At 36.1% G+C, this 21,644-nt stretch overlaps 1 protein-coding gene across 1 annotated transcript in view; it reads left to right on the top strand.

Annotated features, from left to right (window-relative positions):
- The window catches only part of VMP1 (vacuole membrane protein 1), a 126,398-nt gene that overhangs the window by 63,774 nt on the left and 40,980 nt on the right, over nucleotides 1-21,644 (top strand). Inside the window, exon 7 of the mRNA XM_029926782.1 lies at nucleotides 1,688-1,819. Within this exon, the coding sequence (XP_029782642.1) occupies nucleotides 1,688-1,819 (132 nt within the window). The remainder of the gene's footprint in view (nucleotides 1-1,687; nucleotides 1,820-21,644) is intronic.

The raw sequence follows: 21,644 nt of genomic DNA, 5'->3' as shown, positions 1-21,644 counted from the left end.
TTTCTGATAGTGTTTCTTTGTTTTTCTTTTCAGATTTATTTGTTGTTGAAACTGGGTTGTTGTCAAATATAATTTCCCACAGTCTGGATTTTACTAATTATATCCCAGTTGGTATAGTTTAAATATGCTTATCTGTTCCCTATAGTTCTTGTGAGTTGATAGTTAGATTGAGAGGCTTGAAAAAAAAATTTTTTTTGTCAAAAATACACTTTATAGTCTTGTGTCATTCTGTCACAAGATATAGTAATGTCTGATTGTCTTTCCTTTTGTGGTATTATCACCATTGTTATACAAGTCCATTATTTTATTAAGGGTTATAAGATGGGGGTATACCAATCAGTTCATTTTTTTTTTTAGTTATTGACTGGACTGTTTTATTAAAAAAAAGCTCCTTATCACCAGTTTGGTTACCCCAAGATGTCTTTCATAGAAGTAAGAGAGGATAAGTTATAGATTTTTTTCCCCTTTATTTACCTGTTTTTTAAATAATAAGTTGGTTCTCTTAACATCCTCCAAAGTTGACTGATATTAACTGTTTTTGTTGAGCAAAATATGATTTGTGTTTATTCATACATCCTTTGATGTACATGTCTCTCCTTCCTCTCATCTCTCTCTTCATTCTTTAATTAAATAGAACCCGATTCTTTTGACACTTAAATATATTCTTTTTCAGAACTCTTGTTTCATATGTGGATAATGCAGTTTGATTTGGAGGTTGTTGATTCCACACATTGGAACATAACACTGTGAACATGAAATATTTAAATTTGATAATGTTCCTTGTGGATTCTTTTCAAGGTATTTGCTGACAAAGTCATAGTACAGAGCAAATAGACCTAAAATTGCTTCTGAAAATTAGTAAAACTTTCATTCACTTTGACTCAAGGCAGAGAAGAATGGCTCAAAGTTGAGAAATTTCCTAGAGACTATATGCCTTTTACATTATTATTTATTTTGTATTTAAGTCCAAACAAAGTTCCTGATTCTCTTACCTTTGTTTTCATCCTTTTACTCTTAGTTGATTGAAAAAAAAATTATCTTCAAAAGCATGAATCCACAAAGTGACTGAAATGTGAGTCACTCAATGTCCTGAGGAAATAAACATTTTTCCTGTGGTGAAAATTTATCCATCTTAATGTTGAGTTTTCAAGGGGCTTCCTGACCATGATTTGTTAAAAGTTTGAACTCTGCACACACAGAAAAAATTGTACTGGGATTAAAACAGCATCCTAAATATCAGAACATTTCCTAGAAAATTTTATCTAAAAGTTGTACTAATAACTAATTTGACAATAAACTACTTAAAAAATTAATTCATTAATTAATTGATTAAATAAAAGTTGTACTAGTGAATACTCATTACCAAATCATTTGAAGAGAGGAAAAAAAACTGACAAATCACGGAGTGTAAGTAGAGATGCTAGAGAACTGTCATTAATTTAATGTCTGCAATGCACCATTAATTTTCTAAGACTTTAATATATATTATCTCACCTGGCTTTGCATCGGTCAATATTAGGGCCAAGATTCACACTCATGTTCTCTTGATTATGTAGTATATGCTTTCCTCCCCAACGCACGTATCTTAATGTGGTTTTGGTAATTTAGAAAAATAATAGATTTTAATCTGTTTAAGTGTCCTTATGTTGAGAACAGAATGTGATGTGAGTGTTTGGTTTGCACATAGGGCATCGGCACAGCAATTGGAGAGCTGCCACCATATTTCATGGCCAGGGCAGCTCGCCTCTCAGGGGCCGAGCCAGATGATGAAGAGTATCAGGAATTCGAAGAAATGCTAGAACATGCAGAGACTGCACAGGTAAGAACAATAGAAAAAAAAATAGAATACTTTAATTGTCCTTAAAGAAGTTACAGCTACAGTGAAATTGTTAATAGTTACTTTAAAGAAGAAAACTGCCAGCGTAAAAATCAATAATACATGACTTGGGATAGAATATTCAGAAAAGCTGAAATATAAAAGTGATTATAATCTTGATTTTAGAATAGAGAAATACAGAAAGAGCCCACAAGACAAGTCAGACTAAGCTGAAACACCTTGCCAGAAACCAGGGTAAGTTGATGTTGCCAATGAAGTTTAGGAGCCGAAACATTCTTTGTGCATTGTGTGTTTTTAAGTATTACCAAGCAGACCACCAACTGCATAAGGGGGACAAATGGGTGGATCAGGCTATGAGTCCAAAGTTTCTAAGAATAACGTCAAAATAGTTTACCATGTTTAGAGGAAATTATTTGGGAACTTTTAAGAAAGGACAATTACAGGGGTGTCCAGGTGGTTCAGTCAGTTTAGCATCCAACTTCAGCTGAAGTCATGATTTCATGGTTCATGGGTTCAAGCCCCACGTCGGGCTCTATGCTGACAGCTCAGAACCAGGAGCCTGCTTCAGATTCTCTCTCTTTCTGCCGCTCCCCCGCTCATGCTCTCTGTCTCTCAAAAATAAACATTAAAGAAAAAAAAAGAAAAGAAAGGATGATTAGAAAGGTGCCTGGCTGGCTCAGTCTATAAAGCATGCAACTTTTGATCTGAGGGTCATAAATTTGAACTCCACATTGGGCATAGAGATTACTTAAAAAAATATATATTATGGAATGCTGGGGAGGCTCAGTTGAAAAAAAGAAAGGACAATTACAATAAGCTTACCCTTTAATAGTTGGAGGGAAGAAAGACTGAGACCTTAATACCTGAGCATAAACTGTATATCAACTGTATTTTAATGTTACAAGATAGGTGTTTCATTCTTTGCAAGAAAATTCTTAAGAATATTTTTAACTGAGTCAATTCTTAGGAATGACAGTAGAAATCAGCATAGACAAAAATAAAAGGGATATAAAAGATTTTTGAAAGATTATCTATAAAATACATCTTCCTTCCTAGATTTGTTCATTAACCTATGAAATGAAATTGTTTAGAAAATTGTCTTCTTGTGTGTTTGTATGTGCATGCGCCCAAATAAGTACACATGCATTTTTTTAATTAACTTTAGACATTTTTTTAATTAGCTTAGTAGTCTGTGTTTATATGTAAAATCAGGCTTTCAGTTTTGAAACAAAACTTTATAATCCTTTTTATAATAAGAACAAATAGTAATTACAAATATAAACATTTCTATAAAATAAGTAATACATATTATATATGTACATATAATTATTTAAAAAAATAGAAAGTATACCACATTATGACCAAAAAAGCTATTATTTAAAACTGAAAATATGATGAGGTATAACACAAGTATTTAAATGTTACCCCTAAATCAACCAATACTGAATCTATAATTTACTGTGGATTATTATATGTTACAGAGTGTGGATTAAGTAAAAGCACATATGTAAACACAGAAAATATAACAAAATTATTTCAGAAACATCTTCCAGGATTTCTTGGTTATTCATATGACCTGGTTTTCCTAAGATAAATAAAATCTATGTCTCTCATGAATGAAGACCCATAAGAAAATTATTATATATATCTGAATGAATTTTTTAATTCCTTTCCCTACTAACATTATTTTGTTATTCTTTGACAAGTGTCCTCCTTATTTCCTCCCACCCCTTATTCCTTCTCCTGACCCAACATCCCATTAGCAACTCTCAAACTCTTTGTTCTCTGTATTTAAGAGTCTCTGTGGTTTGTCTCCCTCTCTGTTTGTATATTATTTTTGCTTCCTTTCCCTGTGTTCATCTGTTTTGTTTCTTAAATTTGACATGTGAGTGAAGTCATATGATATTTGTCTTTCTCTGACTAATTTCACTTAGCATTAATACACTCTGGTTCCATCAACATTGTTACAAATGGCAAGATTTGATTATTTTTGATCACCGAGTAATATTCCATTACACACACACACACACACCCCCCATATCTTCTTTATCCACTCATCAGTCGATGGACATTTGGGCTCTTTCCATACTTTGGCTATTGTCAATAGCCCCTTTATAAACCTAGGGGTTCATGTGCCCCTTGGAAACTCCACACCTGTATCCTTTGGATAAATACCTAGTTGTGCAATTGTTGGGTTGTAGGGTAGTCCTATTTTTAATTTTTTGAGGAACCTCCATACTGTCTTCCAGAGTGGCTGCACCAGTTTGCATTCCCACCAGCAGTGCAATAGGGTGCCTCTTTCTCCGCATCTTCACCAACATCTGTTGTTGCCTGAGTTGTTAATGTTACCCACTCTGACAGGTGTGAGGTGGTATATTATTGTGGTTTTGATTTGTATTTCCCTGATGATGAGTGATTTGGTTTTTTTTAATAGTTTATTGTCAAATTGGTTTCCATACAACACCCAGTGCTCTTCCCCACAAGTGCCCTCCTCCATCACCACCACCTCTTTTCAGTATTCACTAGTCTCTCAAGTTTTGCATCCCTCTCTCTCTCCAACTCTATTTCCCTCTTCCTCTCCCCCTGGTCCTCCATTAAGTTTCTCCTGTTCTCCTGTTAGACCTATGAGTAAAAACATATGGTATCTGTCCTTCTCCGCCTGACTTATTTCGCTTAGCATGACACCCTCGAGGTCCATCCACTTTCCTACAAATGGCCAGATTTCATTCTTTCTCATGGCCATGTAGTACTCCATTGTGTATATATACCACATCCTCTTGATCCACTCATCAGGTGATGGACATTTAGGCTCTTTCCATGTTTTGGCTATTGTTGACAGTGCTGCTGTGAACATTGAGGTACATGTGCCCCTATGCATCAGCACTTCTGTATCCCTTGGGTAAATCCCTAGCAGTGCTATTGCTGGGTCATAGGGGAGTTCTATGGATAGTTTTTTGAGGAACCTCCACACTGTTTTCCGGAGTGACTGCACCAGTTTACATTCCCACCAACAGTGCAAGAGGGTGCCCTTCTTTCCACACCCTCGCCAGCATCTATAGTCTCTTGATTTGCTCATTTTAGCCACTCTGACTGCCGTGAGGTGGTATCTCAGTGTAGCTTTGATTTGTGTTTCCCTGATGATGAGTGATGTTGTTCATCTTTTCATGTGTCAGCCATATGGATGTCTTCTTTGGAAAAGCTTCTATTCATGTCTTTTGCCCATTTCTTTACTAGATTATCTGTTTTTTGGTTGTTAAGCTTGATAAGTTCTTTATAGATTTTTGATACTAACCCTTTATCTGAAATGTCATTTGCAAATATCTTCTTTTAGTTTTGCTGATTATTTCCTTTGCATGCAGAAACTTTTTATCTTAATGAGGTCCCAATAGTTCATTTTTGCTTTTGTTTCCCTTGCCTCTGGAGACATGTCAAGTAAAGAAGTTGCTGCAGCTGAGGTCAGAGAAGTTGTTGCAGCTGAGGTCAGAGAAGTTGTTGCCTATTTTCTCCTCTAGGATTTTGAGGGCTTCCTGTCTTACATTTAGGTCTTTCATGCATTTTGAGTTTATTTTTGAGTACACACACATTTTATGAGGAATATATTCATAGGTTTTTCTCAGTGGAATCTGAGACCCAAAAAAACCACTAGCATAGAGGAGGGAAAAACATATATTTTAATGACAGATGGGCTGTTAAAAAAGGCATTATTCAGTGGAAATCAACTAAGGGTAGTTATGGTTTTTAATTGAAGACAAAACTTTCAAATATGAATACAGAATAGCCAAATAACCAAATATAAAACAAATGAATCAAAGAGCTATGAGCATGCATGGAAAGAGACCACTTGGCCATGGTATTTGCTTTGCCTTATCTGTCAACTAGATATTATGTCTCTGTTCGTCTCATCATAATGCTTATGTTAATGCTAATAATTGTCACTAATATAAACAACTTTTTTATTATTTTTAATGTTTTTTAAAATCCAGTATCTAATCTGACCCTGTGTTAACTAAAGTAATATAGGAAGGTGCCATTCTTCTAACTTTATAGAAAACTTAAGATCTAGAAGTTGTTAATCCCTAATTTTACCTACTTAGAAATATAGCTCGACCTAGAACTCAGAATGCCAGCATCACTGGTACATCCAGCTGCTGAAACCATGTCTGTAGACTAGGCTGAGTATCTTCAGTAACAACAGCTGATACATCTGGAATTTGTGGCAATAATTAATATATGTCATATAACATCTCAAAAACTCCTTTTTTGGCTATATAAAGTCAGCACATTGATCCTAGAATAAATGTAGAATGGCTTGTAACTTTAAATTTTTATGCTGTAGACTGGATGCCGAACAGGTATAAGTATTATTCTCTGTTAAGTCAGTTAATATACTGTCATTGTTTCCCCCCTGCTTTTTTTTTTACTTTTTGTTTTGGAATTGACATTTTTTCATTTGCATAGTTTTTTCAGTCTCTTTTCTCCCTTCTGCCAGTTCTGTAAAGCACTTTACCATATCACTTCCCACTTGGTAATACCTATAAAATATTATCAATTCTGTTTTCTTCCTTGGAATCATCACTCTGGAGCCCCCCGTCCTTCTACTGCAACCTGAACTTGGTATTCTCTTGGATTCCCTTTGCACACTGTTCTTTTCTGGTTTGGATCTCTTGTCGTCATTGTCGTCATCTTTTTCTTCTTCTTCTTCTGATGGTTTTTGTTTGTTTATTTGTTTGTTTTTATGTTTTTAAATATAATCTCTACCCCCTAACTCATGAGATCGAGTCACATGCTCTACCAACTTCTTTCTTGATTTACTCCCTCATTTTGGTTGAATACATTCGACCATAGCTACCTGAGAAAGAATGAGTAGATGGAGACGCTGAAAATGCTGTGTCCTTCACTCACACTTAGTCAATTAACTGATTATAGTATTCTTAAGTGGAAAATTATTTTTTAAACTTAGAATTTAGAAGTCCTTGCTCAATCTTTGGACCTCCAGTGTTGATACTGATGGGGCTGATGCCCTCCTGATGCCTTTTCATGGGTAGTCTTTTTTGGTTGTTTTATTTTTTTATCTAGAAGCTGTTAGATTCATTATCCGAGGTATGAGTCTTTAAAAATCTATCCCGTTAAGCACTTGGAAGCTTATCAATCAAGAGTTCATTCATTTTCGGAAATATTCTTGTATTTTTTTTCTGTGTCGGTTTACCCTCTTTTGTCTCTTTCTATTCTCATTATTTTCATGTTGGGACTCCGACAGTCATCATCTTACTTTTTTTTTTTATTATTTTGCTCCTAATATTTATCACATTTTACTTTGTATGCTGTTTCCTCAACTTTATCTTCTAACTCTAATATTAAAATGTTATTCCACTGCCATATATTTATTTTCCAAAAAGTGATTTGCAATATATTTCCAAGAAATGTTTTCTTATCTCCATGAAGATACTTAGTTTCTCCAAGTCTTTTTTCCTTTATCCTACTTCCTGTTTGGAAGCTTTCCTCCAAGCCTGGTGATCCTTGTTTTTCTGTTTATATGTAAGAATAAGGCACATAAGAGTGAATGGGAGCTATATGTGGGGAAGAAAAGTTGTAGGAGTGTGAGGCCACCTTATTTATTGGAACCTCCATATCTTCTGTGGAAATTTCATTTGGCTTAGTTCATTTCCTCTCTTGATGGATCCTCTAATTTCTTGCTTGGAGAATATAAACTTTGTTGCTAATATAGTAAAGCGAGGCTAGAGAAGGGGATTTAGAGATTGCATATAGACTTGCCTTTAACCTGCTTTGTGTTCAGACTGGATACCTGCATAAACATGTTCTAAGCCCAGAACCTTTGCTTCACTTTGTCAGAGTATGTACATGCTGTCTTTTATGGGGCTAAGGGACAACGTTGTCTGGCAGTGCTAAATAGGGGTGGGGCCTAGAGCCTACTGCTTACACAGTCTCTTTGGTGTGGGCCCTAGCCCAGTCTCTCTGTAGTTCAGCTGAAAATCCTTTTTTGGAGTTCTGTAATACACACCACTTTGCTTCTCTTCTGTATCCTTCACTGTTTTTTCCATCTTCCCCTGTCTTCACTTATCAGTGCTGGTTTCATCAAAGACTGAGTTCATGTTTCTATTTTTTATTTTGGGGTATTCCACCTATCTGTTGCTAAGTAATGAACCACCCCAATATTTAGTGTTTTAAAACAAGAACAGTCATTTGTACTGCTCACAAATATGAAATTTGCACAAAATGGCTTTACTGTAAGTTGGAGAATTTACTTTCAAGATGGTTTACTTATATGGCTGTTGTTGGCTTAGAGTTCAGCTCTACTGTTAGTTTGGGACCTCAAGTTAATCTTTTTTTTTTTTTAATGTTTATTTATTTTGAGAGAGAGAGAGAGCAAGTGAGCAGGGGAAGTATAGAGAGAGGGGGAGAGAGAGAATCCCAAGCAGGCTCCATGCTGTCAGTGCAGACTGACATGGGGCTCAAACACACAAACTGTGAGATCATAACCTTAGCCAAAACCAAGAGTCAGACCCAGTCGCCTGAGCCACCCAGGAGCCCCTCAGGTTACTCTCCTTGGCCTTCCTCATGGCACCTGAGTTCCCAAAACACATGTTCCTCATGAATTCAGGTGGGAGCTGAAAGGTTTCTTATGATGAAACTTCAAAAATCCCACTTTGCCACATTTTGTGAGCCAACTGAGAAGCTAGAGTTAGCCCAAACTCAGAGAGTTCTAGACTCCACCTCTCAGTGATAGGAGTAAGCAAGAATTTGTAGCCATCTCTAATCTACAACAGGGACAAAGGTTTTTTTGGTTATCCTGAAGTGGGAACCTTCCTATAATACCATTTTTGATAGGGTAGAACATTGACAAACCAAAACTTCCTTATAGGAGGGGAAAGAGATGGTAAATCATTTTGAAATTATATAATGTGAGAAGTTGCTGAAAAGAATTTAGACAGGGACGCCTGGGTAGTTCAGTCAGTTAAGTGATTGACTCTTGGTTTCAACTCAAGTCATGATCTCATGGTTTATGACTTTGAGCCCCACATCAGCCTCTGCGCTGATGGTGTAGAGCCTGCTTGGGATTCTCTCTCTACCCCTCCTGCATCTCCCTCTGTCTCTCAAAATATATAAATAATCTTTAAAAATAAAAAACTAGTTTGGGGGCACCTGGGTGGCTCAATTGGTTAAGCATCCGACTTCGGCTCAGGTCATGATCTCACGGTATGATCTCATGTTCGTGGGTTCGAGCCCCGTGTCGGGCTCTGTGCTGACAGCTAGCTCAGAGCCTGGAGCCTGTATTCAGACCTTGTGACTCCTTCTCTCTCTCTGACTCTCCCCTGCTCACTCTGTGTCTTTCTCTCTCTCAAAAATAAATAAAAACATTTTTAAAAACTTTAATAAAAATACAGTTTGGACATATTACCTTGAAAGGGGGAAATGATGAACTTGTCAGATATGCAAAAAGTTGTCTCTCCTGGGGCAAGAGGATATAGTCAGGCTGAGAAACTGTAGAGGTAAACTTTGACTTAGAATTAGTGGGTAGAGGGGCGCTTGGGTGGCTCAGTCAGTCAAGCATCTCACTTCAGCTCAGGGCATGATCTCAAGTCTTTTAAGTTTGGGCCCCATATCAGGCTCTGTGCTGACAGCTCAGAACCTGGAGCCTGCTTCCAATTCTGTGTCTCCTCTCTCTGCCCGTCCCCCACTTGCAGTTGCAACTCTCTCTCTCAAAAATAAACATTTTTTTAAAATTAAAAAAAGGAAAGAATTAGTGGGTAGTTTTCTGAGACCTATAGTGGCTCATAATTAAAACAAAAACAGGCACCTGGGTGGCTCATTCTTGGTTAAGTGTCTAACTTCGACTCAAGTCATTATCTCATGGGTCGTGAGTTTGAGTTCTGAGACAGGCTCTGTGCTGACAGCTCAGAGCCTGAGCCTGCTTCAGATTCTGTGTCTCCTTCTTTCTCTGCCCTTCCCCTACTTATACTCTGTCTCCTCTCTCTCTCTCTCTCTCTGTCTCAAAAAATAAATAAATTTGGGGCACCTGGGTGGCTCAGTCGGTTAAGCGTCCGGCTTCAGCTCAGGTCATGATCTCATGGTTCGTGCTGACAGCTAGCTCAGAGCCTGGAGCCTGCTTCAGATTCTGTATCTCCCTCTCTCTGCCCCTCCCCTGCTCACACTGTCTCTCACTCTCTCTCTCTCAAAAATAAAAACAAAAAATAAATAAATAAATAAACTTAAATTTTAAACAGAAACAAAACTAACTTGTTATCAATTTTAATTGTGTACAAATGGGATTGCTATTTCAAAAGAATGAATGCCTTATCTCTCTATGTGATATCTTTCATGAATCATGCACAATACTTCCTATGCTATATAAAATATTAGCTGGAGGGGCACCTGGGTGGCTCAGTCGGCTGAGCGACCGACTTCAGCTCAGGTCATGATCTCATGGTTCATGGGTTTAAGCCCAGCATCGGGCTCTGTGCTGACAGCTCGGAGCCTGGAGCCTGTTTCCAATTCTGTGTCTCCCTCTCTCTCTGACCCTCCCCCACTCACACTCTGTCTCTCTCTCAAAAATAAATAAACATTTAAAAAAATTAAAATATTAAAAAGATTACTTATCTTTAAAAAATTAGCTGGATGACTCATTTCATTCTTTGCAAGTTTTTTATTCTAGAATTATAAATAATACATTCTGTAAACTTGTTACCACCTAGAAGCTCAACTTCTGTTACCACCTAAAAACTCAGATCTTCTAGAATTTGATGGATTTATGCTTCAGTTTGTATGTATGATTTGAGCTCTTGAAGACTTTTGAGCCTTGAAGACACTTAATCTTTACCATTAGAGCAGTAATTTTTTTATTCATCTCTTATAAAAGCCCTGATTATTTTCATTACTTTTTGACTGGATTTTCTTTAATTCTGCTTTGTTTTGAGTTGTAGAAACTAGCCTGCACACAATACTTCTGATCGTTATGAGGTTTGCCTGTGTTTATCCTATTAAGCCAATAATTACAATCACTATTTTAGGATTAACTCTGTATTTCTTATTCCCTGATTTTATATTTGTTTATATTGAAAAATCAAGTAACCAAAATGTGGGCAATGTTTCATGTCCTTTAGTCAGAAATTATATATTCTTTTTTATTTTATTAACATTTTATTAAAATATTTACATAAAATTGCAGTTATATGTACTATCAACTAATTATACAGTCAAACTAGAAAATAATTAAGTGAAATAATATGATAAAAGACTAATTAATCTGACAACTGTTTTCTTTCTAAGATGGATAAAACTATGTATAAGGACCTCAAATTAAGTGTCATAATACAACTCTAAACTGGAGAGATTTTTCCTGATTTGAACAGGAAACACACTCATCTCAGCCGCTGAATCTCAGAGCCAGCTCCCAACCCAAGTTTCTGACATGGAGATTAGTAGTCTGCTTACTGTACTACAGTATAGCAAGCAACATTTTCCTCTGGGTTAATCCAACAAAAAGTGGAGAACTAATTCAGTATTTTTCCTTCCCCTATATTTGATTTGATTTTTCTTTCTTTATGGCTTTTAAGGCTTTTTTTAAAAACCAGTTTTCATGACAGTTCTTTGGCTTGCTATATAGTATATGTGGGTCTGTTTATCCCAACTTACTTTTTCCCAGGTTTAAACCGGGGTTATGCGAGGTTTTTAACTCTTACGTATTTATTTTGTGGTTAGAGGACAGCAGGATAGAATAGTTGGGGAGGGAACTGTTGCCAGTTTTCTACATTATAAATTATCTGAGAGTGCTATTTTAATTCATTATTCAAAGAAGAGTTTTACTGTGGCTTAGCAAAAATAAGTTTTTGTTTTTGTTTGTTTTTGGTAACAGCATGGATTGTTACTATATCCAAGTAAGATCTATTATACTCAGCTGTTTTGATACATTTTTATGACACATTCTTAATTTGTTTTTTAAGATTTTTACTATGCAGATAAATTTATAACAACTTATGAGGATTTTCTTGTCATTTTTATTTATAAATTGTAATCTTAAAAATATTTTTTATGTTGTCAGTAACAAATTTGTTTTAGGCTCTTGGCTTCTGTTATTTTTCCAGATTTGCATATTTTTAAATTACGTAAGTGCTTATAGTAATAGAATTGGAACATTCCAGAAGTATTAAAAGTGAAAAGGGAAAGCCCACATACCTACTTCCCAGAGTAGGAGAATAATCACCATATTCTAGGCTGTTTTATTTGCATATGTAGCTTTTTAAAATAAAAACCTAGAAAAATACCATAAACATTAGTCAACTTTTAAGTTCCTTTTTCACATGTATGTCACAGGCATTTGATACTCATTTTTAAAATTGTGTTCTTACAAAGTGACACAGGTCATTGTGGAATATTTGTGTATTTAAAAATAATTCCTCCACCTTTCAGCCTGCTTTTCTATAAACATCTATAAGAGTAAACCATATTTATTGTTTTGTGACTTGTTTGAATATAAAAAAATACTGTGAACACTTTTTAGTCTCATTAAATATTTTCCACATCTTTGCTTTCTGTAACAACCTTCTTTCTGCTTACAAAGTATGTGTATTGTATAACATGTTGAAAATATAGATAAATAAAAAAACAAAACAAAAAACTTAACCTAACTGGCTCATTTACCCATTCGTTTTGTTTTCTTTTTGTATTTAGTGTATTTCTCACTTTCTTTTGACTGACATTTTTAAGGAGATTTTTTTTGTCATATGCTCCCACTGTTTTTTTCCCATACTGTTTATTGTTTTTTTATGTTTTACATCTTACATAAAGAAGTTTACTTTTTTTTTAAGAAGTTTACTTTTTTTTAAATTTCAGTATTTTAGACTTTTCCTTTTGGATTAATGCCTAAAATTGTCTTACTGAACCCTTATGATTAATAGAGCAAATATTCAGCCATGTTTCCTTTTAAGATTTTTATGGTTTTAGTCTTTCACCTTTAAATATTTAATCTATTAAAATATTTTTCCCTATCATATAGTATAAAAATATAACTTTCTCATCTTCAAGTAACTAGCTATTTATGCATCATTCCAACACTCTTTTCCCAGTGATGTTAATGTTAGTTTTGTCTTACACTTTATTGTTATAAATTGGGTATTATATTTTTGTAAATAGTTATTGTTGGTATAAAATAAAGCAGATACTAGGTTTTTATTTATTTGTTAAGCTATAACTTTACTGACATCTTTTTAGTTACATCTTATTGATTGTGGTTTTAAAGTTTTTATAGTAATCAAGTTCACAAGGACCCAAAAGTTCATCTGACTTTGGTGGTAGAATTTCCTCACAGATACATATATTATATAAAGTCCTCAATTTGATAAAAACACTGAAATATAGAAAAGTTGGATCAACTCTAGCTAAAACAGGAAATTAAGTAAAATGAGTAATATGAGGGGCGCCTGGGTGGCTCAGTCGGTTAAGCCTCCCACTTCAGCTCAGGTCAGATCTCACGTTCGTGGGTTCGAGCCCCGCGTCAGGCTCTGTGCTGACAGCTAGCTCAGAGCCTGGAGCCTGCTTCTGGTTCTGTGCCTCCTTCTCTCTCTGCGCCTCCCCCTCTCATGCTCTGTCTCTCTCTGTATCAAAAATAAATAAAACATTAAAATAAAATTTTTAAAAATGAGTAATATGAGTTGGGTATTTAAATTCCAAGATTGCCTGTGACTGAGGTAGAAAATGGGTGTTTTATTCTTTGAGGTAAAGCCCTTTGGTAGAATAAATTTATCAGCAGGAAGAGTGAAAAAAAAAAATACTTGGCTCCCATTGCTTTATCATGTGCTCTCCAACGAGGTTAAAGGGTGTATATGCCTTATCATATTAGGTAGCAATTTTACTGGCTAAGTATTTGCTTAAATTCTAGTTATGACTAATGGCTGGAGTTTGTCCTACAGATATTTTGAGGGGAATAAGAGAGTATTAATACATTTGTTTGAATTCTGATTCCTTATGGTACCTAATTTATTTTCATGAGTCCAGTACTGAGATTAGGCAGTATTTTTCCACTAAACTGACTTCCTTTTGTTCTTGGCTTTCTGTCATGTTTTCACTAGATGTCTGTGGCAGGTAGACATGAATAAATGTAGCTTCCTATGACCTTGAACAATTCTAGCATAATTTATAAAATTTAAGTCTAGATAGCTATTTATGTTCTTTATGGGCTATTTCATGTAAGGTTTAAGTATTCTCTTTATGATCTTTTTTTTCTTTGTTTCTGATTTCTGTTAATGTCACCATCCTCATAATCACTTGGGGGTCAAAATCTGAGTCATCTGACTCCCTCCGTGCTTCCCATTTCAAGGCCTGTCGACTCTACCTCCTCTTGACTCTACCTCCTCAGTATCTTCATATGTGCCCTCTCTGGTTCATATCTTTATGGCCTCTTCCCTGAACATTTCCAGTGACTTCCTGTTAGGTCTCCTCTTTACTAGTTTTCCCCTCCCCCCAATCTATTCCTGCACAAAGCAACAAAAATAATTTTCTGAAAAAATACCTCTGGTCATAAAACTTTGCTTGTTCAAAAATCTTCCTAATTCCCCGGGAATTGTTTCTTGCTGTAACTTTCTTGTGTCACCTTGCACTTAACTTAAAAAAAAAAAGTTTTAATGTTTGTTTATCTTTGGGGAGGGAGGGACACAGAGAGGGGGAGACACAGAATCCAAAGCAGGTTCCAGGCTCTGATCTGTCAGCACAGAACCCAATGTGGGGCTTAAACTAATAAACTGTGAGATCATGACCTGAGTAAGTCCTACGCTTAACCAACTGAGCCATCCAGGTGCCTCTACTTTCTTTTAAAACTATTTATAGGGGCGCCTTGGTGGCTCAGTCGGTTGAGTATCCACCTCTTGACTTTTTTGCTCAGGTCATGAACCCAGGGTGGTGGGATATTGAGCCTCACATTAGGCTCTGCACAGAGTGTAGATCCTGCTTGAGATTCTCTCTCTCTCTCTCTCTCTCTCTCTCTCTCTCTCTCTCTTTTCTGTTTCTCTCTCTCTGCCCCACCCCTCCCTGCTTATACTTTCTTTTTCTAAAATAAAGGAAAAAAGTAAAAAAATTTAATAAAATAAAAAGTACTTTTTAGAAACAAAACTATGGACTTGTTTTGTCTCTCTCAGGAGTCTGTAAATTCCTTGAGAGGAGACCACAAAGATTATTTTCAACACCTGCCTGGCCTTGCACATGCTACTCATGCAGTAGATACTTTGAATAAACTAAGAAATATCAAGAGAGAAAATGTAGATGCCATGAAACATGTTCACTTAATATCCAGCTTTACTCCACTACAAAATAAAGTGTAAACTGCAGTGAACACAAGTCATTTTCATAAGAAATATTGAATTGTTCTACATCTTTAATAGTCATCTGAGAGTGAGTGTTGAAGGTATATAGAAAACATCAGTAAGTTGGGCCACCTGGGTGGCTCAGTTGGTTGAGCTTCTGACTGCAGATCAGGTGATGATCTCACGGTTTGTGAGTTCGAGCCCCACATCAGGCTCTGTGCTGACAGCTCAGAGTCTAGAGCCAGCTTTGAGATTCTGTATCTCCCTCTCTCTCTTTCGCTCCCCTGCTCACACTCTGTGTCTCCCTCTCTTTCAAAACTAAATAAACATTAAAAAAAAAAAAAGAAAAAGAAAATACCAGTAAGTTAAATGACTTATAATTTTAAGTTCACATTTAGTAAAACAGCATTTGAAAAATTTTGTGTTTTAGAAATGAAGTTTCTTCTGGCAACTTGTTTATTCTGTAAACTGCGTAGCCAAAGAAAAGAGGAAAATTAAAAACATTAGGAATAAAGAAGTTTGAAAAATAAAGTAACTTATTCACTGGATGTATCATAAAAGATTAGAGCAGCCAGTATTATTGAAGTAATGGGAGATGGGAGCATGGGGGTGGTTGTGGTATTTTTGTGTTTAAAGCTTACACAATAGAGTAGGAATGTTGTACATATTTACTTGGAAGAATATGGTTTGAATAAGTTTGCTTTCCTAAACACCATCTGTCCAAGTGACCTAGCTATTTGGATTCTTTTTCACAAAACACTAGGTTGCTGACTATGTGAAATTTACTGTTTCTTGTTATGCGTATAGGAAATTGAGAATTAAAGCAGAAGTAAGCAATTTAAATTTCTTAAAACTTTATCTTTTAAGAGAATACAGGTTTTCCCTCCATATTAATGTTGGTTAGCTTGTCTTTCTGTTGAGTGGAAGTCATTGAGTGTGTACACCATCTATATTAAGTATTTCCTCAAAGGTGAATTTATAGTTCTGGATTTAATCTTATTTTAAGGGAGCATGGTTTTAGCTTCTGTTTAGGACTGCAATATCTAAATTAACTATTATTTGCCATTTAATCTGATTTATTGAAGCTAAATCCCCAAGTTAAGTTTAAATACTAATATCTTTTACTAGTTGCTTATTTAATATACTCAAGGCCCAAAAAACTTTTTTTTAGCTTAATGAAATCCATTTCCTATTTAGAAATTTCAGATTCTTTACATTCTTTTATTAGTGAAAACACAGATCACAAAAAGTTTGTCTGTTGTACTGGTGGTTTTCATCCTCCTGGTCAGTACGTTTTCTCTTTATGCAGTAGAGTTTATTATCTAGTAAACACCCCCTAAAGTGCAAGATGATAATCCGAGGTTCTTTTCACATTCTTTTGGTAATGATAAAATATGTGTTTGAATATTTGAGTTTAGAGACTATGGGAAAACATTTAATAATGATTATTTATACACCCACTAAAGTGCTTTAACATTCCTTTGATGCAATTCTCTGTTAAGCACATTTTCCTATGAAGTGTTTGCAGTTGCCCATACCATGTCAGTGCCTGCTGGTTTTTCCCCCTGTGAACTGTCTGTTCCTTTACATACAGAGATTTATGAAAGAGTCCATGGTGTGGATGATCTGAAACCCAACAGGACTATTTTCGTATAATTTAATGCCAGTTGAACACACTGGGTGTCAGTTGTTGCTGGGACCTGTTTTTGACTCTGTTGAACCTTTACTGGCTGTGGTTTGTCTGGCCATCACATGACTTCTCTGAAAATTCCCCCTCCCCTTCATTTCCAGTAAACTGTTTGAGGAGGAGTGAGTCAGAGTGAAACCAGCTTCCCTGTAACCACAGGGCTTGTTAAAGAATTTGTCAACGTGGACTCTAGAGGGTTTGCATTAAGCTTTGCAGCAACTGCTATGGTCTGTGTTGCGTCAGGACTTCCCCAGAAAAGCTTCCTGCTCTCAAGATCTTTTCCTTGTTTGCAGAGGGTTAAACTGATCAACTTTACCATAATGAAGATTGGAGACACATGTTAAACACATTTCTTTACCGTTTAAAGGCCCTGTCAAGGCTACCAGGGCTTACCATAGTTTCTGTTTTCAGAATCAGCCACACCCAACAAGGTTTAGTTTTTGAAAAGACGGGGCCTGCTAGATCTTCTTTCAGAGCTGGTTCATGATTTTACCACAAAGTACCATCAAGATTAAGCAATTTTAAGTGGTCTCTTTTGAAGGATTCTGTTGCAGGATATTGCGACTACTAGTACATTTAGCTTCAGTACACAAAGGTTACTTGCATTGGGCTCAACAACAAAAGGTAGCACTTGAAATAGTTCTGTAGTTGTAGTTTCTAAGCACACACACTTACTATGTTTTATGGTAGAATTCTTAATGCCTCATTTTATTTACTTTCTCGGGAAACTTTATTTTGAACACTTCTCTTGCCACCCCACTCCCAGACTTTTAATCCTTCTTTGTTTTCTGAGTCTTTTCTATTTCTTTAACCCATTTTTTAATAATAGTATTAACTAACTGAACAGGTAAGAGTCGCAATGTGATGTGAGCTGTTGAATGACTGGCCACTGGGAAACTTATCTACTTCTTGTGCATTCCTGAATCCATTTGTTTTTATATATGCATTTCTGTATTTAACCATGTCATCTCAGCCAGACTTTTCTTTCAAAAGTAAATTTAATGAATACATTTAAATCCAACCTCCTAAAAATCATTTTTATTCTGCTTGACTATTTTTGGTAACAAAATAAATTTAGGGGAAACAAGTGGTAGATTTCTGAGCTAGTTGTTCCTCACAGGAAAGAATACAGAATAGTGAAAGTTTAAAATTGTTTATATTCTAGCAAAGCTCACTAACTCTCAATGATCAAGTTAAAATAGAAAAAAAAATTTCTCTTGATGAAGGAGCAATTGTAAGAAACTATATTTTAAAATGAAAAGAGGTTTAATGCAGCCTAGTTACTAGCAAAGTGCAGTAAGTTATAAATGTTTAAGATTTTTCTTGTTAGTTTGCTTTGGACATTGGAGTAGAATGAAGTTTTGTTTTATGTCCGCATTGTTCTTTTCATTTGCACACCTGTTTACAGATACGGAAAAAAATTAGCAATGGGTAGGCATTAGGTTACTTTTATTAAACTAATTTATTTAAAGATTTTTTTCAGATTATGATTCAAACAACTTTTGTAATATGCCTTTGTAAAGGCTCCTTTCATTGAAATGTGGACCAACTGACTATGCATGCTGTACTTTTGCTCATGAGTTTGTAAATCGCCAACGAATAAATACAAACCCACTCTGTGTCAGACCTGCTGAGTACTCCCAGGGGTCTTGGCCCAAGATCAGAATTTAACCCAAGGCATGGACAGTAGAATAACTACTATACTCATTTCCTATTACCAGAAGTGTTTTGGGGGCGCCTGGGTGGCTCAGTTGGTTAAGCATCTGACTTCAGCTCAGGTCATTATCTCTCAGTTCAAGCCCTGCATTGGGCTCTATGTTAACAGCTCAGAGCTTAGAGCCTGCTTCAGATTCTGTGTCTTCCTCTCTGCCCCTCTCCCGTTCATGCTCTGTCTTTCTCCCTCTCAAAAAAAAGAAAAAAGAAAGAAACATTTTTTACAAAAATGTTATTGTTCCTAATTAGCCAAGGTACTTGTGTTTCATAGTCAATATGTAGTTCTCTCTTGTTGAGTATTTAAGGAAATTTCTCCTGGTAGAACATTAGTAGAGTGTTCTTCCCATTTTCTTATCTTGGAAGTGTAGAAACCAAACTATAATGCCTTTAAACTCAAGCATTAGAGATACCAGAAAGTAAGCATAATCAGTAATTCAGTGCTGTCCTCAAAAGAATGCATGTACTCTAGACTTCTTTGTCTCCTTCCCTGATAGGGGTCTGCATCAATTGATTAATCAAAACATATAAAAATGTATACGTTTACTACCTATTAGGTAAAGACTTCAGTAAGTTTACAGCGTATTATTTAAAGTAATGCTTCAGGGTGCCTGGCTGGGGATGGGAGTTTAAGCCCGGTGTTAAGGTTAGGTTTAAGATTACGTAAAAATAAAATCTAGGGGCACCTGAGTGGCTCGCTCAGTTAAGCGTCTCACTTTGGCTCAGGTCACGATCTCGTGGTCTGTGAGTTCAAGCTCCGTGTCAGGCTCTGTGCTGACAGCTCAGAGTCTGGAACCTGCTTCAAATTCTGTGTCTCCCTCTCTCTCCGCCCCTTCCCTGCTCGCTCCCTCACATTCTCTCTCGCTTTCCCTCTCAAAAGTAAACATTAAAAAAATTTTTTTAAGTAAATAAAATTAAAAAACTTTTTTAAATAAAATTAAATCTTTAAAGGCATCTGGGTGGTTCAGTCAGTTGAGCCATCTGACTTTGGCTCAGGTTATGATCTCGCAGTTTATGAGTTTGAAATTGGGCTCACTGCTGTCAGTGCAGAGCCCACTTCAGATCTTCTGTCTGTGTCTCTCTCTGCCCCTTCCCTGCTATCTAAAAAATAAACAAACATTTAGGGGCGCCTGGGTGGCTCAGTCGGTTAAGTGTCCAGCTTCAGCTCAGGTCATGATCTCACGGTTCGTGGGTTCGAGCCCCGCGTCGGGCTCTGTGCTGATAGCTAGCTCAGAGCCTGGAGCCTGCTTTACATGCTATATCTCCCTCTCTCTCTGACCCTCCCCTATTCCTACTGTCTCTCTCTGTCTCTAAAAAATAAATAAAGAACATTTAAAAAATTTTTTTTAATAAACAAACATTTAAAGTAAATAAATAAAATATTTAAAAAATAAAAATAAAGCTGTGCTTCCATTTGCTGGTTTTAAATATGCCTCTCTCACATTGTAAAGGGCACCGCCCTCATTCCAACATTGTAAGATTTATTAACACTTCCCCTTTCCTTTTTTCATAATTGTATAGATTTCAGTGGGTTCCCTACTCACCCTCTCTAGAGAAAGTAATCATTATGTTTCACAGCCCCGAAAAAAATCTTCGATCCCTTTTATTTTCAGGGTTCTTTATCTGATTCTTTATATCTTTCCTAACAGGAAGTTATCAGATCTGCACATGATTTTCCAAAGTTATTACTATACTTGTGTTTTTCAGAGTTCTGCAGCTATAGTCCTATTTGGCAGTCCATTTTGCTGATGTTTTTAATAAATTGTTTACTTCAATAAACCATTTACTTGGGAGACTACTCCCAGTTCTTTTTTCTTTGTTCATATTATAAAACTTTTATAACCCATCATTTTACATTTAATCTTTTTTAAGTTTATTTATTTATTTTGAGAGTGACAGAGACCACAAGTGGTATAGAGGGCAAAGAGAGAGGGAGAGAGAGAGAGACTCCCAAGCAGGCCCTGCACTGCCAGCAGAACCCGACACGGGCCCAAACCCTTGAACCGTGAGTTCATGACCCGAACCAAAACCAAGAGTTGGACACCCAGCCCATTGAGCCACCCAGGCCCCCACCCATTCATTGCTTTATATTTAAATAATTTTCCCTAAATGTGTTATTTTACTGTTGTCTACACTGCCATTGTTTCTTCTTACTTGCTCTAGTTTACATGATCTTTCAACTTACTGTCATAAATTTTGCATTTATTACTTTAATATTTTAATTTCACCTGTAGATTTGGAACTTAAACTCTGCTCCTTTTGTTAGCACTGTTTGTAAACTTTTTTTATGTTTTCTATTTATTTTTGAGAGACAGAGACAGTGCAAGCAGGGGAGGGTCAGAGAGATAGGGAGATACAGAATCTGAAGCAGACTCCAGGCTCTGAGCTAGCTGTCAGCACAGAGCCCGACGCGGGGCTCAAACCCACGAAGCTGGACGCTTAACCGACTGAGCCACCCTAAGCATAATTGGTTCTATCTAAGGAAAGAACCCTACTATTACCATTTCTTTTAACAGAGAAGACCCCGTTTATCTTTATTCTTTGTTTTCAGCCTCTTAAGTTTCCTTCCCTGAGTTTTGCAGACTCCATACTGACAGTTTTCATAGCTTTGATTCATCTCGACTACTTTTACTTGTTTCCATCCACAGCCTAGTATTGTTGTCTTATATACCTAGCAGGTTGTCATATGCTTCTTATCTTCTCAATTCCACTGTGAATTTGGAAATAAACATTATTTGTTAATTACTTGTAACCAAAATACAATCAATTATAAAGTGCTAAAAATGAAGGGTGATTTTCCATCCCAGCATCAAACTAAGACGTGGTAAATAAATACCCTTTCTGGTGAGACATGAGGAGATCACATGAGAAGATACTGGCTTCAGACTAGACAAAGAAAAAAGAAAAGAAAAATGCATGACTTGTATAATGTGTCATTTCTAATAAATCTTGTGTGCTCAGATATTTTCCCTGCGTATCTAGAGCACTGTTATTCTTCTTGAACTACAGAATCTGTTTTTATTTCAAATAGAGGCTAGACAGACATTAATAAGAATGGATGCCTGCCTGCCTTCCTAAGAATCACTATATGGGTTCTTCT

The sequence above is a fragment of the Suricata suricatta genome, chromosome 17 (assembly GCF_006229205.1).
Source record: "Suricata suricatta isolate VVHF042 chromosome 17, meerkat_22Aug2017_6uvM2_HiC, whole genome shotgun sequence".
Taxonomy (NCBI): Eukaryota; Metazoa; Chordata; class Mammalia; order Carnivora; family Herpestidae; genus Suricata; species Suricata suricatta.
The sequence above is the reverse complement of the archived record's forward strand: the minus strand, read 5'-3'. Positions and strand labels throughout refer to the sequence as shown.